The sequence below is a fragment of the Aspergillus alliaceus genome, assembly GCF_009176365.1.
Source record: "Aspergillus alliaceus strain CBS 536.65 unplaced genomic scaffold BDW43scaffold_29, whole genome shotgun sequence".
Lineage (NCBI taxonomy): Eukaryota > Fungi > Ascomycota > Eurotiomycetes > Eurotiales > Aspergillaceae > Aspergillus > Aspergillus alliaceus.
Window position 1 is genome coordinate 201793 of NW_022474712.1, and position 15229 is coordinate 217021.

General features: G+C 49.6%; 5 protein-coding genes across 5 annotated transcripts; 2 read left to right on the forward strand and 3 right to left on the reverse strand.

The window, feature by feature from the left end:
- The first annotated feature begins 3 nt into the window (after positions 1-3).
- Positions 4-1543, forward strand: BDW43DRAFT_279825 (DUF5427 domain-containing protein MTC1). Its single transcript, XM_032042356.1, has one exon. It carries the CDS (start codon positions 22-24, stop codon positions 976-978), a length of 957 nt encoding a protein of 318 aa, XP_031899094.1. The 5' UTR covers positions 4-21; the 3' UTR covers positions 979-1543.
- Positions 1180-2959, reverse strand: BDW43DRAFT_111837 (5'/3'-nucleotidase SurE). The gene is made up of 4 exons (XM_032037928.1): positions 2895-2959; positions 2644-2819; positions 1583-2433; positions 1180-1451 (listed from the first exon to the last, which is right to left on the reverse strand). The coding sequence occupies exons 2-4, from the start codon at positions 2653-2655 to the stop codon at positions 1382-1384; spliced, it is 933 nt and encodes a 310-aa protein (XP_031899095.1). The 5' UTR covers positions 2656-2819; positions 2895-2959; the 3' UTR covers positions 1180-1381.
- A 2224-nt stretch (positions 2960-5183) lies between these two features.
- BDW43DRAFT_312255 (uncharacterized protein) lies at positions 5184-7880 on the forward strand (the record flags this gene model as incomplete). The annotated part of the gene is made up of 5 exons (XM_032047333.1): positions 5184-5434; positions 5503-6667; positions 6720-6828; positions 6887-7212; positions 7278-7880. The coding sequence occupies 5 exons, from the start codon at positions 5184-5186 to the stop codon at positions 7878-7880; spliced, it is 2454 nt and encodes an 817-aa protein (XP_031899096.1).
- Positions 7881-9586: 1706 nt separating this feature from the next.
- Positions 9587-10351, reverse strand: BDW43DRAFT_312256 (GPI anchored serine-threonine rich protein; the record flags this gene model as incomplete). The annotated part of the gene is made up of 1 exon (XM_032047334.1): positions 9587-10351. One exon carries the CDS (start codon positions 10349-10351, stop codon positions 9587-9589), a length of 765 nt encoding a protein of 254 aa, XP_031899097.1.
- Positions 10352-12995: 2644 nt separating this feature from the next.
- On the reverse strand, positions 12996-14988 carry BDW43DRAFT_112004 (aldehyde dehydrogenase). Its single transcript, XM_032037929.1, has 4 exons — positions 14199-14988; positions 13726-14119; positions 13230-13672; positions 12996-13176 (listed from the first exon to the last, which is right to left on the reverse strand). The coding sequence occupies exons 1-4, from the start codon at positions 14663-14665 to the stop codon at positions 13032-13034; spliced, it is 1449 nt and encodes a 482-aa protein (XP_031899098.1). The 5' UTR covers positions 14666-14988; the 3' UTR covers positions 12996-13031.
- Between the last annotated feature and the right edge of the window lie 241 nt (positions 14989-15229).

The following is a 15229-nucleotide window of genomic DNA, read 5'->3' on the forward strand; positions in this document are numbered from 1 at the left end:
CAAGGTGGCGAGCTTCGAAATATGGCCATTCCTACATTTACCAATCTCATTCACACCCTTGCGCCCCCAATTTCATCCCATGAGCGCCTTCAAATCCATGTCACCCATGATATCTCGGGTTACCCCGCCATTGACCCTCTTGTTTACGCTGTGTTCTCACGCGTAATGTCTCAGGTAGAAGGTGGAGATCTTCTTGTGATTCAACGAGGCCAAGAATCCGCACCGAGGCGTGGGCTAGATATAACCGGTAGCCATTCTACTCCTGGCTGGCGGGATGGCCCGTGGTGGCGCACAGTTATGCCTGGAACCCCACGCAGTATCTCATCCGTCCGTGGCTCTGTAGAGGCCAGCAAGCTCGCCCGCGCAAGTGCAGAGTCCTATGCGACCGAATATTTCTCCGCAAAGGGCGGGGTCGAAGAAGCCGCGAAACAAGCTAGTCAGATTCTAAGTGAATCTAACCCTGTCCGGAGCAGTGATATTTTCCTCGCCATTCAGGCTATCAGCCAATCTTCTTCCACTGAACTTTTCCAGGCTGGTCCTACCACTGACAACACCACCCCTCCGGGTGTGGTTGATGTTCCCAACGCTACAGAGGAGGTAGCCTTCGCTCTCTATCTCCATGATCCCATCCACGGCATCGCCTTCCACACCATATCCCAGGCGGTTCCTCAGAAGTGGATCGACTGGCTTGATGCTGCTGTCCCAGCTACTGAAGGTACAGACGCCAATAGCATGTGGCATCGAGCCCCCGTTCCGGATGATATTGCTGAGATTATTGAAAGTGGTGGCGTTGATCCCCGTGAATGGGCAGCGGAGTGGATCGAAGAATCGCTCACCTTGGCCGTTGGCATCATCGCGCAACGTTACGTCGCCCGGAGGATGGGGGTTGGTGAGGCAGGAGTAGGAAAGGGCAAGATGCGTGCTGAGCAGACGTCAGTCGTAGACAGCGGTGCAGGAGAGGCAGCGCGGGCGCTTTAGTATTTTTTCCCCGATAACTGTCGTTTGTTCATGTTCTACTTGCGATTGATATTATTGTTATTAAAGACTACGATCAGATGACACTCTAATGCCGTTTCCCTTCTGTTCTCTTCCGTGTTGTTTTATGTGCGCTTCATTAACAATCATGCCATTAACAGAACTAATTGCAAATACATTTGGCCGAATAAGGCGTACATAATATCTCCAAGTCCTGTGGACAGATTTTATATATATATCGATAGATAACAAGTAATGCAACAGGAGAATTGATGCGATGCCCCGCATCATTTTCCTTACTAAGGCAATGATTAAAACCAACAGGGAAGTCTCCGGCAAAATAAGCAAAACGAGAGCCTCCACGGGTATCTATTTATCTCATCATGTAATGTGCGTAATCCTCATATCAACCATCAAGATCTATGGGCCCCTCTAGATTAGGGACATGCCAGAAATTCGCACGAAGAGCCGTGACACTGTAGAAAAGCTAAGTCAGCTCTTGCTCGAAAATGCATTTCACAGAGTAGAAGCCAGGGAAATGATGAGAAGAAGAAGAAGAAGAAGAAGAAGAAGAAGAAGAAGTAGTAGTAGAGTGATATAACCGTACCTTGTATCCCCATTCAACACCGTATGTGCATCGGTTCCCTCCGGACTCGACTGCAGAGTCTTCTTCATCTCCGACAACTCAGCCGCCCAGGTGAAATCGATCTCCTTGAGATGCGACCCGCTAGTCCCATTGACAGCCTCGCCGTTGGTCTCCGTGTGTCCATTAACCATCTTCTGTTCCCCCGCCGCTTCGGCATACATACAGCCTCGGGGCCAGTAGTACGGCAGCGCCTCGGTCCACCGGACGGGTCTGCTCTCCACGTCCTTCCGCATCGGCACATTGAGATTATACAGCTCAACACTATCATGCCAGTGCTCGTAGAGATAATTGACAACCTTCACGGCATGTCTAGCCGCGGCGCGGATGATCTCATCCGGCTGCGGATCCTTACTTCCGAAGGATATGGCGATAGCGCGCTTACTGCAGGTCGCTGCTTCGAGGGCGCCGCCGACCGTTCCAGACGACAGATTGTACACGGTTGAGGCATTCCGACCATGGTTGGGTCCCGAGATAACCAGATCGACCGGGGGACGGTCGTTGAAGAGATTGAACAGGCCCAATTGGACACAGCTAGCAGGGGTACCGTTCCTGATGACGACCCATTCGGATTGTGGTTGTTTAGTCTCGGAGGAGTTGTGATGCTCATCCCACGTTCCGTCGTTTCGGAAGGCGTCGGGGGGTACGTAGGTTGCCTTCAGGGACGCTTCTATCAGGTGTGCTTTGCCGATCCAGGATCGCGATGCGGCGGGGATGGCTACGGAGACGAGGTGACCCGCATCTTGGAGGGCACTGACGAATGGGTGGATGTATGGGGACAGACGCTTCGAGGGCGGTCCATCGTCGTTAACTACCTATTCAGGAGAATCCGGAGTTTCTGGTTAGTCTTTCTTCCTTTCTCTTTTCTTTTTCATCTAATCGGACTTCTTTCTTTTTTTCTATGTATGATCTCCGGTTTGGGCTGGTTGCATTTCCCGGATTGTCCGAAATGGGGATTGGTCTTGTGACGGATGGGGCTAGAAGTGAACCATTGAGGGAAAGGCGACAAGGTCAGAAATCCATACCAAGATATGCATGTTGTATACAGAGAGTCCGGGACGTCGATCTATAGGGCTTGGCGGCGTGTGAAGTCAAGTGGTGATGGAATCGGGTTTCCGCCGGCAGTTTCTTCGCTGTCCGTAATTGCGAATCTCTTCTTCCGATTCCGAGTTAGAGGCCCGCATCGTATTTATAGGGTGGGCTTTGATGGGTAAATGATTGAGCTTGGAGGGCCATTTTCCATTACTGCATACCCCGACTACTACCGAAGACATACCGGGGAAAGTAGCCTCCAAAGTGGTCACGGTGAAGATGTTGGAGCTGCGGGGGGGTCCCATATCGGAACTGCTGGTATTGTGTATCAGTTAGGACGGATACCGTACATCCAGGTAAGGGTCGCGCTGCTTGGTAACCTTGGAAAGATTACCGTATGGGGTCAAACATGACCAGACGATGAGAGCCCCAAAAAGAGGCTGCGGTGAAGGACCATCGCACTCGTGGAGAACGACAATGTCACCGTCCGCAAATAACGGGTTAGCGAGGGCTTGGAAAACAAATCAAAGCCGCGGCAATGGAAATCTCGAATGGTCAGATGGTCTCTATCGGAACACTTTCTCTCATGTGGCCATCAGGTGACGTGGGAGACCTTGTTGGGTTGGGTGATGTTATATATTCCGGAATATCGCCCATTGTGCACGAAGGGGATTATCAAGACAATCCACAGTGTATAAGTTATATATGCACAGTGCTGGATGGATATGGACTTGAACCGGAAGGGTCACACTTGTGTACTTCTAGGGTTTGTGCGTGCTCCAGATCTTGTCTCACACCACGCGTCCAACTGAGTCGGATTCCAATATCCCTAAGTATGGTCAACTGTGATATAGTACAAATCTCCTGATTTAGGTTCATCAAGGACCAGACATGGTGTTTGGATCAACAGATGAACGGTCTGATTGAAACTCCCAATATATAACTGCTAAGCAGACATAGATCAATCAATCACTTGGGCTCGTGTGGTGTTTTCCTGGAAAGGCATAGCGGCCTCCAAGAGCTTGGAAGCAATGTCTTATATCCACACAAGAGAGGTTCCATGTAAAGGGCACTAGACCTCCTTCAGGAGATGATCATGAGATACTGAACAAGATCGAAGTCAGAGTTTTTATCTTCCTCAATTGATGATTGAGCACACCTTTGTTCTGAATATAGTGAGTATGGCCCGTTTGATGAGTGGCAGGGATGTTCTTTCTACACATATTATCTTGGCCGGTATATTGACGATCTAGCGTGAACGCCATGAATGAGTGCTATGTGTCCTTGAGGGCGCACAACAATTTTATTTGGCTCTTTCATGTTTATTTATATCTTTCTTTTGTTTATCAGACTTTGGCTTTCTTTGTTTAACGCATGAGGCGACTTCGGACCCTATGGGAAAGATGATCTGATCGTACCGTACATGATACCTTGGTTGTTGGTGTGGAACCAATCGATCCCAACCAACAATGCTTTTCTAGAATAACATGATCCTTGTTCATGATTTGACTGATTGCAGCTTCTCTCAACCACATTATCTTTTTTCCTATTCTATTCTTCTATTCTATTTTTTTTTCCCTTGTTTTAAAATCCACCTACGATGCAAGATAGCGGGTCAACAAGATACACGAGTCAGAATGCTCAACGAGGCAACATGGGGCAATGCGCGACGGAGACCGAACGCCCCGTTCCACTGCATCCTTTTCTTATGAGATGATTCTGTCGCGTAATCCTGGTCTTGTCACATCATTAGGCCCTACTCTATATCATCCTAGTGGATTATCATCTTTTGGCTTTGATCTCAGCCACCAACCAGAATAGTGTGCGGATCAGTCGGATGCAGCGGTCGTACAGAAAATAATTTAATTTAATTTTATTCCTTACTTTTTATTTTTCAGATCAAGTATGGGAATTTTATGGATGGAGTACAGATAACCGCCTCTAGTCAGACTGGACTGATTAGTACTGTGTAGCACGGAGTACGGGAGTCAACTCGCAGAGTATTTCAACGACCACCACAATAATCGCTCCAATTAATCCCACGCATTGATCTTCGGCCGTCTTGTGGTTGATCCTTCCCCCCCTCCTTGTCAAGACTTGGTATGACAATCGAATCAGGAATATAACCTGCACATCATTCCTCCCCCCGTGTGAAAAGGAAAGGAAGTGAAACGTGGTGAGGCACACAAACATATTGGTCTGTGCGGGTTGGACTTATCAGTTTTAGCACCGGAAGGCCGATCGCCGCAAAATCTTTGGTGGGGAACAAGTCAGCGCATTTCGAATTTCTTGCCTTTCCTCTTTTCAAAGTCACACCATCGTCTTTCCATCATCTCACACCTTCTTGCCGTTCCCGAAAAAAGAAGAAAGAAAGAATCGCACCACTATTTAAGACTCCCGTGTCGTTGTCGGTGCTCTTGGTCGTGCGAGAGTCGAAACACGACACAACCCAACAACAGACGCGCTAAGGCCTTGTCAGCTTCTCGAGGTCAACCATATATCTCCACCCTCCCCCTTCTCTCGATTCCCCTGTATGGACTGCGGGGGTACTGGTACGGCTGCGGGCATTGACCCCAAAATTCTTGATAATTGGCAAACCGACGCTGCTTTCTCGTGGGAGCATCCGCCATACGAGCAACCACTGGAGTGGGACACCAGCCAAGACTCGACTCAAGAGGATGCTGATATCGTCGAGTTGAATACCCTTCACGGGTCTCTATCGAAAACTCACTCCCATGCGCCCTATCTGGATCAATCCTGTGGTCTCCACAGTGGTGAGAATAGGTGCGGACCTCCCTCCCCGCCCCTCGACCTTTTCAAGTATCATCAAGCTGATGGGTGAGCCCCAACAGTAAGCAAGGCACCACATCACCGGAGAAATTCAGTATCTCCGATGGACCGATCGAAGGCACTGTGAGCGGCACCGTCAGTCCGAGAACCTTACCATCCTCGGCCGACGATAACTTCCAACTGGATGAGTCATGGCCACAGTATCAACTGTTCAACGTCCTCACGGCCGGAATACCCATGGATACGACTCCACTCCTCTACCCCTATAGCAAAGAACCCGCCGCGTCGACAAACACGGTCATTGTCGATGATGTCGGGGAGCTTCCGCAGGAGCATGGGCTGCCGGATATCCCCTCGGACCACTTTTTGTCGTTCCAGAATATGCCCCAGCCGTTCCCCTTTACCGTCGCGGAGAATTGGACGGAGCCCTCTACAAATCCCGCCGTGGATAATGTGGCGAGCCAGGCACCTACGGCTTCGCTTTCGCTGAGACCAGAACTGCCAAACAAAGAAATAAACCCAGTCCGCGATTTCTCGGCTCCTTTGCGGTCACTCGAGTCGCGGTGGCTTGACAGCCTCGAGTCCCAACTTCCCTCAAACATGACTTCGCCGACCTCACTGTCGACAGTACCGCAAGGTCCGGCATTTTTTAAAGAGGAAAAGCCGGGGCAGGATGTATTCCAGTACAAGTCGGAGAGCTCATCGGTGTCTGGTGATTTCTCGGCCGGTGTATATGAATGCTCCTATTCTGCGACGAGTGATGATGCCCCCGCATTCGCTGAGAGACAGCTGGGCGAAGAAGGTCCTTGGAAGAGCGTACAGGAGGATGAAACTGAGATGTCGCAGCCTCTCCGGAACGCGACCGCCTTTATGGTGAGCGAGACGCCGGCAGAGTCGTTCTTTGCTTCGGCCCCTTCAAAGTCTAGGGCGTCGTCCGCAGTGCAGCGGAACTCTTCTCGGCCCCAGGCGCTCGCGCTGCAGTCTGTCGCGACAGTCCGGAAACGTAAACAGCGCGGCTCGAATCATTCCTTGGACCTCGGTCAGCCGAAGCCACTGCAGATTGTACAAGAGGATGGTCAAGGCGGATCCATTGCTTCGGCAGATTTTGTATCACCGCCGCGCGGGGCGCGACGCAAAGGACCTCTGACCATGGTTGGTCGGGCAAACGCGGGTATGCGAAGGAAGAACAAGGACACTTGCGTACAGTGTCGCCTGAATAAGCGAAAGGTTTGTTTCTTCTCACTTTGATTGGTAGCGCGTGCTAATGAATTGAGGGAAGTGTGATGGAAACGCTCCGTGTGACGCTTGCCGCCCTACGCTCCACGAACAACCATGTGCACGCGCCTGCTTTGCTAATATCGTGGAGTATGGCACTTGCAATTACGTCTGTACGTATAATTATTTTTCTTTTGCCTCTTTTTGTTCATTTACTGACGTGCACCCCAGCTCAACGAGCTATCAACCATCCTACTTTGGATCGGACAGGCCGAGTTCGGATGGATATTCCGGTGGAATTTGATTTGAGTGACCTCCTTTCATTCCTCGGCGAACGGCAAGGCCGATTCAACATCCGCGCCAGCCAAGCTTGGGGTTCTCTATATGTTCTGGATCTGGGAGAAGCTTACAAATTCCTGAGAAGCTTGAGTGATTACAACGGCAACTCCCGGTCGAATTTCCTCGAGTTCATTGACCGACGGATAGTCGAGTCGAAGGATAAGTCAAAGAACTGGCTAACCTGCGTCAAGGACTGTGACCCCATGAATAATTTCTACGTAAGCTTTCACTACAGCCCATTATTACCATCCGAGCAAGACCATTGACGTTTTTGGGACCACAGACTCTACTCTCACGATGGAACAACATGCCTAGTCGGGCGAGCTATAGCTTTGTTCCTCTTCATCCAGGAGCGCAAGAAAGGCCTATGGATATCCATAATACCGACGATCGACGTGAGATTCTCCTCGCGGCACAGTTGTCTCGCATTGTGTGTCGGATGCTGGAAGTGGAAGGATTCCGAAAGTTGGAACGAGACTTCTACAACATCAAATGGAAGCAGATATCCCAGGATACGCATTTACGTTTCCTAGGCGAGCTAGGAAATATTCTTCTCACACTCCGTTGGCGGGTTTCCTGGTGGAAGCGTCTTGGAGACGGTGGTCAAGAGCCCGACCCGAGCAAGCAGCACTACGTTGACCGAGTGGATTTGCTCTGCAGGATCCTTTACGTTTATTACACATGTGTGCTGGCTAAACTTCCTTCGTGGTGCGCTGCTGATGTTCCCAAGGGTGTGTGGTCTACATACGCCGACACTGAGAATGCAGTCTGGGATGACTTCCCAGTGGACCCTACTGATGAAGGGTTCCAGAGATGGATCGACAGGGGAAAGGAATTGGTCGAACAAGCAGGTGCCCCGAATGGCACCTCCAAGATCGCACATTAGATTGTGACGAGGCAAAAGTCCAGAAAAATAAACGGCAAAAATGGTGGTGGATTGGAACGGAAACAAGATTTGAGATACCCTTTACAGCGTCTTTCCTACACGGTGAACTTTTTTACCTAGAATTTGGTTTTTTTTTCTTTTGTTTGGATTTCCTTTCTCCAATTTCCCGTCGTCGTCTTGGTCTTCATGATTTACGATGATTTGGTGTTTGTGTATATCTTTGGTTACGATTTGGGATTGCCGATAGATTTCGTGTATGTGCCTACAGATAGTACATAGCAGACGGTTAAACACAGGTTCCCTTCCCTAGATAAGTCCACAGGGTATCTATAATATCATTACTCGTATCGCTATACTATCAAAGAAATTTCAAATCGACCGGCAGCCCTTCGCCTCAACCTCACAAGATCTATCTCATCAATTCCAAGCGAAGTATAACCCAAGATAGGCAAAAGGAAGTCCCCCTCTCCTAGTATTTCCCACCCTTATTGGTATTGTTGTCTTTGTTATTGGTGGCATTCCCCTTGTCAGTCTTCTTCCTATCCTTCTTCCCTCCAGCAAGCAACTCCAAATGTCCAGCTCTCTGCGCAAGATTCCTCTCCGTCTTCACCACCAACCCGGCCGTAAGTTTCTATAGAGGTAAAACCATCATCAGCAAATCTGCACCCAACACAGCAGGAGCTCATCAAGCAGTAAACAAAATAAAACAAGAAAAAGGAAAAGAAAAAGAAACGCCCGAGAGATAGAAGAAGAGAAAGAAACAAACCTGAGTCATCTTCTTCTGCTTAATCAATGATTGCTTCTTAGGAGCAATTTGTCTCGGACCCGGCTTAGGTCCAAGAGCAGTGGGCCTATACCTCCAACAAGATAATTAGCCTCTGCACGGCAACGATACAGCTATCTTCAAATCCAGCTTGTCACAGCTAGCCTTTGGCAGAGACCAGGGCATATTTGGCGTACCGTTTTGGGGCTGCAGTGGCCTTTTTTTTTAGCGATCCTTGAACCATGGTTTATGTGGTTGCTGGTGTTGGATTGACGAGCGTACGTGTGTGTAGCGTACTGCCTGCAGCACCAGGGGAGAAGTGAAAGTGGTGGTTTATTTTGCCTGGCGTGGGTTTTCTTTTTGGAGGAAAAGAAAATCCTTATCGGGTGGTTCTTTATCGGTCACGTGATGATGGGTTACTACATCCCTATATATGACTAATATGGATTTGATAACTATTTGTTTGTCTTGGTCTTTCGGCTAGTGAATGGATTGTTGGTCTATTATAGTAGTGCGTCTTGGTAAAACGGGGTTCTACATTTATCCTAACTGGAATGTACATTACTAAGAAGAGAATTATACTCCGTAGGATAATCCATTTGCCCGGGGTCAGTGGTAGGAACTTATTAAGTTACACTGCAGGGTAAATGAGGCGATTGGGGAAAAATTTCACATATGCCATTAGAAAATAAGAATGCTAAGTCATGTCCATTGAAAGAATACATGAGAAGTTCATTACATGAAGAAAAGGAGTCGAAATGAGCCGAGCGGACGACTCGAGTAGTAGAAGGTCCACGGCGTGTTTATGGTTTGGATCAACACACCCAGGCGAGGTTAAAGGAAGAGCTGATATTACTATCTGCTAGAAGGCAGGCTTTCAGAGAACATAAAGGGTTTCTTGTGTACATTGAAATTTGGCCGGTATACCCGGATCGTCGTGCACTTAGAAAGCAAGGACAGCAAGAACACCGGCAGCGGCAGCACCAAAGCTGATGGCGTTGCGGTCAGCTCCGTTGGTGAACAGAGGGACACCGGGGGTGGTGCTGGAGGCAGTGCCGGAGGGAGCGGAGGAGCTGCGCAGGGTGGTAGGGAGGTAAGGGGTGTTGGTGGGAGAGACAACAGGGACGCTAACACGGCCAGTACCCCAAGAGTGAGGTGGAATGACGGGAGAGCTGGTGGCAGCGGTAGGGATAGCGGCGGGGGCGGTCTCAGTCTCAGGGCAGATGGTCGTGGTGATCTCATAAGTCACAAGAGAGGTAGACGAAGCGCTAGGCTCGGCGACCGCGGTGGAGGTGGGAGCCACAGAAGGAGCAGCAGAAGAGGAAACGACGTTGGAGTTCTCGACACCGAACTGGGTGGAGTACTGGTACTGACCAGTTGCATCGACCACGAGGAGGAGACCGTAGTGGGTCACGTCGGCCTCAAGGCTGGTGCTGGGAGTCCATTCGAACTTTCCGCTGTTGGGGATCTGCTCAGCAATGGGGTAGAGGGGCTGAACGTTGGTGCTGGGGCCACGGAGAAGGACCAGAGAAACGGTACCCTCGGTGGTAGGGTTCCAGGTGATGGCGTAGGGCTTTCCAGCCGGGACCTGCTCGTTCAGGCCGGGAGTCATGATTGGGTTGCCAGTGGGAGCCTGGTTGTAATCAGGCTTGGTGTAGGCGGTAGCCACAGCCGCAAGGGCAGAGATAGCAGCGAGGATAAAACGCATTTTTGCTCTTTTATTTCAATCTGTTCGATATCGACACGAAAATAGGAATAACCTCAAGGTGGTGTGAGTGAGCTGGGAAGCAGTGAATCAAGGAATGACTGGAGTGGGATGGAGTGTCTGAGACAAAAGAATGACTGGTGTGCGAAAAAGAACGACAACACTGAGAGAAGAAGAAAGAGAGAAAAGAAGGAGAGGAGGGAAGAAGGGGAACCTAAAAGGATTCCTGTCACAGCAGCTAAGCCTTAGGGCGGACTTGTACGACCCCCTTGAGAAGGGGAGTCTTGTCTCTCTCTGCGGCTCATTTCACTGGTAGTGGGGCATTCAGAAATGAAATTCAATATGGAGGGCCAATCCTGAAGGGAGCGTGCCTGGGGATTCGTTGAGACATCCGAAATTGTGGAATGCTGGACGTCCAGGCTCCTGGCAGGGATGGAGGGATGCTACCTCGCTGGTTTCTGACGCCATCTGACTGGCTTGTTGCAGTTTTAGTTAGTATTAGTTCCAGCAAGATCTTGTAGAGCTAACAAGAACTTTGTGAAGGGCCTGAACTCGGGTCATTCAATCGTCCTCCATGATTGGCGGATCTTTGGTTGAGTGTCCAGCAATTAGGAAGCACTAACAATAGGGGAATTATAGAACTATCATGGAAGAGGGGCCGAAATTGTCGCCCCTCCTCTCTCGTGGAGCCTTTTCGTTTTTGGGAAGAAATTGGTTCAGTTCATTAGTATCAGGAACTAAGGACCAACGGCGCCGAGCTTATGAAGTATATTAGCCTGTTGTGCACCCTGGGCGTTGTGGAAAGCACATAACTGAAATGCATGGAAACCGAGGTGCATTATCTCGCGGAATTTTCCTTTCTCCTTCCTTTCTTTTTTCGGCATTGTTTTCTTGCAGGTCACGGAATGTGGCATGTCAAGAAGCAAGAAGATGTGGAGTTTTGTCTTATTGAGGAATGAATGATGGTGGAATAATTTTGATCGGCAGTTTAGAAAAGCAAAAAGAAAAAAAAATAAAAAATAAAAAAAACAACGCGGGGGCTGTGGTTGATATCTGGCCCCAGGCACACCGTGGGGGCGTGATCTGTTCATGTATCCGTACATTTGACTTTGTACACTCCGTAAAACTTCTAACTCAACTTCCGGAAAATATCCGAAATCCCCTGTCAACCAACACAATGATGCCTGAACCCTGATCTCAGTATCCGTCACTTCTCGTCTGTTTACACCTTTTCGGACTTTTATTTTCGGTTAACGTTCTCGTGGGGGGTATTTCTTTTCCCACAATTATTTTATCAGACGAGATGATAATTGCGCCACAAGGCTGACGGACTTACTTTAGACTCCAGAGAAAGAGCGATTTTTAATTTTATTCTCGTTGAAGTAATGAAACTAAGTATCTCGTGTCCACTTTCAAAATACAGTGGATTACTGTATGATTGTGGTGTCTCCCCCCACTGCAGTGCGTGCACATAATACGAATGCTTTATTTACTAAATGGTCGCGGATCGATTTGATCAACTTGTCTCACAAACCTTTGTTTGAGACCTGAAGGACCCCTGACTCTGATCCTTGCGATAAGCCGATAGAGATAATCATAACAGATCCCCGCAAAGAGAAGATCGCAACTTTGGATGAAGTCATCCCGTGTCTCGACTGAGGGATGATGTTCGTTGGCTCTGTCGCTCATTTCTTGTTCCTGACTTCGTCGGTGGAGCCGGCCGAGAGATCAATGACCACTCAAAGCAGCCCAACCAGGAAGCATTTTGATACCAGGTTTAATTACGGGGCGCTAAAAGGAAATTACCCAATACCTCAAGGGCCAACCATAATGAGCCAACAGAGACAAAGCCAACTCACTGGGAAGAGAAATCTCCGATGTGAAATCGCCCGCAACCCAGACTCCGGGCCAAGCCAGGCACAGGTTCTTGTGACTCAGATATAATCCAATCCGGATGGCTGGAAGGTGTCCGTTATGGCCGCAGAGTACGACAGTATCACAGGCCATGTGCCCATAGCCTGCAGTGGCGTCGGAGACTAGCGCAGGTGTCTCGGATTCTGATTGCTGAGCGCGTGTTGCCTAGTCCTGTCTAATCCATGGTTTAGCTAGGGTGGAGATCACCGTAGTTCGCTGGGACCAAAATTAACATGAACAGGTTGGTTGTCCGACAGCCAAGAAGGAGGTTACTTTAGTTGGACTCATCCAAAGTCAGACTTGCAAAGCCCTCACCAGCTATCTTTAGCTTAAATGGGAAAAGATGAGTGTAAATTTTGGTCGGCTAACTATTATGCCCTAGTGTACGATCTAACACAAAACAGGCACTTGAGCTTTTTCCAATTTGAAATAGCGGTCAAACCTCGCCCCAGGACACATCCAAAGGCACTGAGTTGCCAAATATGGGATGTGTGCTTTCCGGAAGGACGATGCAACGTTACAGTTATTGTCTCCCAGCTCCCCCTTCTGCAAATACCGCGCTGATTGGCGGTTCCTCCCTCTGAGATGGCCTACATGCGGTGCTACTTCGGAGACAGGACCGGAACTATTGAAAACTTGGTTCATGAAGGGGATGGGATATCTTATAGTAAAGGAACGGCTCCGTATGGATACCTAATTATATACCAGGGTCGACGGGCTCCTGCGGGAAGACGGTACCTTTCGGGGAATGTCTCAGAAGTACGGGTATCTATTGTACCCAGGTAACTGTCTTGGTTTGCAACCACTCATCATACGCGGCGGGTCCTCCAAACCGACCATATCCGCTACTTTTCCATCCGCCGTGTGGCAGGACTGGTTCATCGTGGACGGTGAGGGAGTTGATGTGGACCGCCCTGGAGCCATCAGCAAGTGCCATGAGTAAACCCATGCGGGGAGAAGTACTCACCCAGACTCAATCTGCTTGGCTACCCGTAGTCCTCGGAAGAGATTACCCGTGAAAACTGCAGATGTGAGACCGTATTCAGTATCGTTGGCCAGTGTCACCGCGTCTTCTTCAGAGTCGACTACAATGAGAGAAGCGGTAGGGCCGAATGATTCTGTGCAGTAAAGATCCATTTCCTTGGTCACATTACCCACGATCACTGGTCGCAGGCCATTGCTGGACGTCTCAGAAGCGTTGACATCTCCAAAAACAATGTCAGCACCCTTCGAAAGTGCATCGGACACCAGGTCCCGGTTTTTCTTGACCGCGGCAGATGTCACAAGTACGGGTGCTGGTGCATGCTGACCAAAAACTTTATCTGATGCATCGGCTAGCATGTTGCGGAACCTGTCCGCAACGGAGCGCTGCACTATGATGCGCTCTGTGGACATGCAGATTTGACCGGACTGAGGATCGTGTCAGTCAACGCTGGAGACTTACCATCGAAGAGTGCACTTACATGCATGAATGCTCCGAGGCTACAGCAAATGGCCGCTCTCTCCAGGTTTGCATCATCTAAAACAATAGCGGATGCCTTGCCGCCCAGTTCGAGAACGACAGGTTTTACATACTTTCCGGCCGTTGAAGCGATGATAGACCCGACCTGGGTGCTACCGGTAAAGCTGATTTTGCGAACGGCCGGATGGGCAATGAGAGCAGTAGTGACAGCTGCGGCGTCAGCAGGTCGGTGGTAGACTACATTCAGACACCCCGCCGGAAGACCAGCTTCTCGGAATATATCGCCAATCGCCCAGAAACACTTGGGGGATAGCTCGGATCCCTTCAAAACCGCCGTATTCCCTGCGGCAAGAGGAAGAGCGATTGAGCGTGTGCCGAGAATGTAGGGAGCGTTCCTTTATGCAGGTGGTTAGTCATGACAAAGTTCATTTCTGCGCTGATCGATCCTTTGTATCTACGAGCGGAAGTCCATACCAAGGTGCAATTCCCAAGACCACCCCATAAGGCTCTTTGATAATCATGGCGCATTCTCCGTCTTCAGATACAGATGGTACTGAGCCCTCGATGGACGGAATCCGTGCTGCGAAATCCTTGATGAATCTAGCGCCCAACTCGAACGTCCTCTCCACAAACAGCCTGCCCGCCCCAGTCTCCTCCATTTGATACTTTATTAGCTCCTCTCGTCGCGAAAGCATAATGTCAGCCGCCCTCATCAATATATCTCTACGGTCGTATGGCTTTGTTTTGCTCCACGCGGGAAAAGCCGCCTTGGCAGCGGCCACCGCACGGTTGGCATCGTCAACAGACGCACTGGCGCAGCGGTCAACCACTTGACCCGTTGCAGGGTTATGCACATCGAAGATGGTCTCCGTCACGACCGATTCGTTGTTGACAATGAGCGGAATTATCCCATGGCTACAATCCGTATCGGTTGCAGACATTTTCCCCCCTTTTTCTCTTTCTTGATCAGTACCACCTGATGGATGGGAATCGGGCTTGTTTTAAAACGTCAAGCGAAACAATGAGGCCAAGGTAAGGTTCCGAGAGGAGGGGTGTGTCATATTTTATAGGGGGAGAAAAAGGGCAAAAAAAAAAAAAAAAAGGGGAGAGAAGGTTGATTAGAACCGACGGCGCGGACATAAAGGACTGTTAACCCGCAATAAGCTGTCCGTTGGAGACACTTATGCAGCTTGTCAAGTGAGGGGAGGGAAATTCGGGAACTTTTCCGGCAGTGGAGCCAACTTTGTGCAACTCCCGGCCAACGAGACGGCAAGGAGACGGCGATCTCGAGGCTACTGTATGGCTCCTTGTCAGTGCTTGAACCTTGTCATTCACCCCGTCTGAGCGTATTCGTTCGAAACCCAACTGCGGCACAGTCGGGGATTGTGATGGTGGTAACTCTTTGTTCTTCTCCACAGCAGATAAGATTGACAGGAGGTTGAAAGACTGATTCGACTATCAATCAATCTCGGATACGATTCGAGTCCCTTTTTTGACCTTTTCCG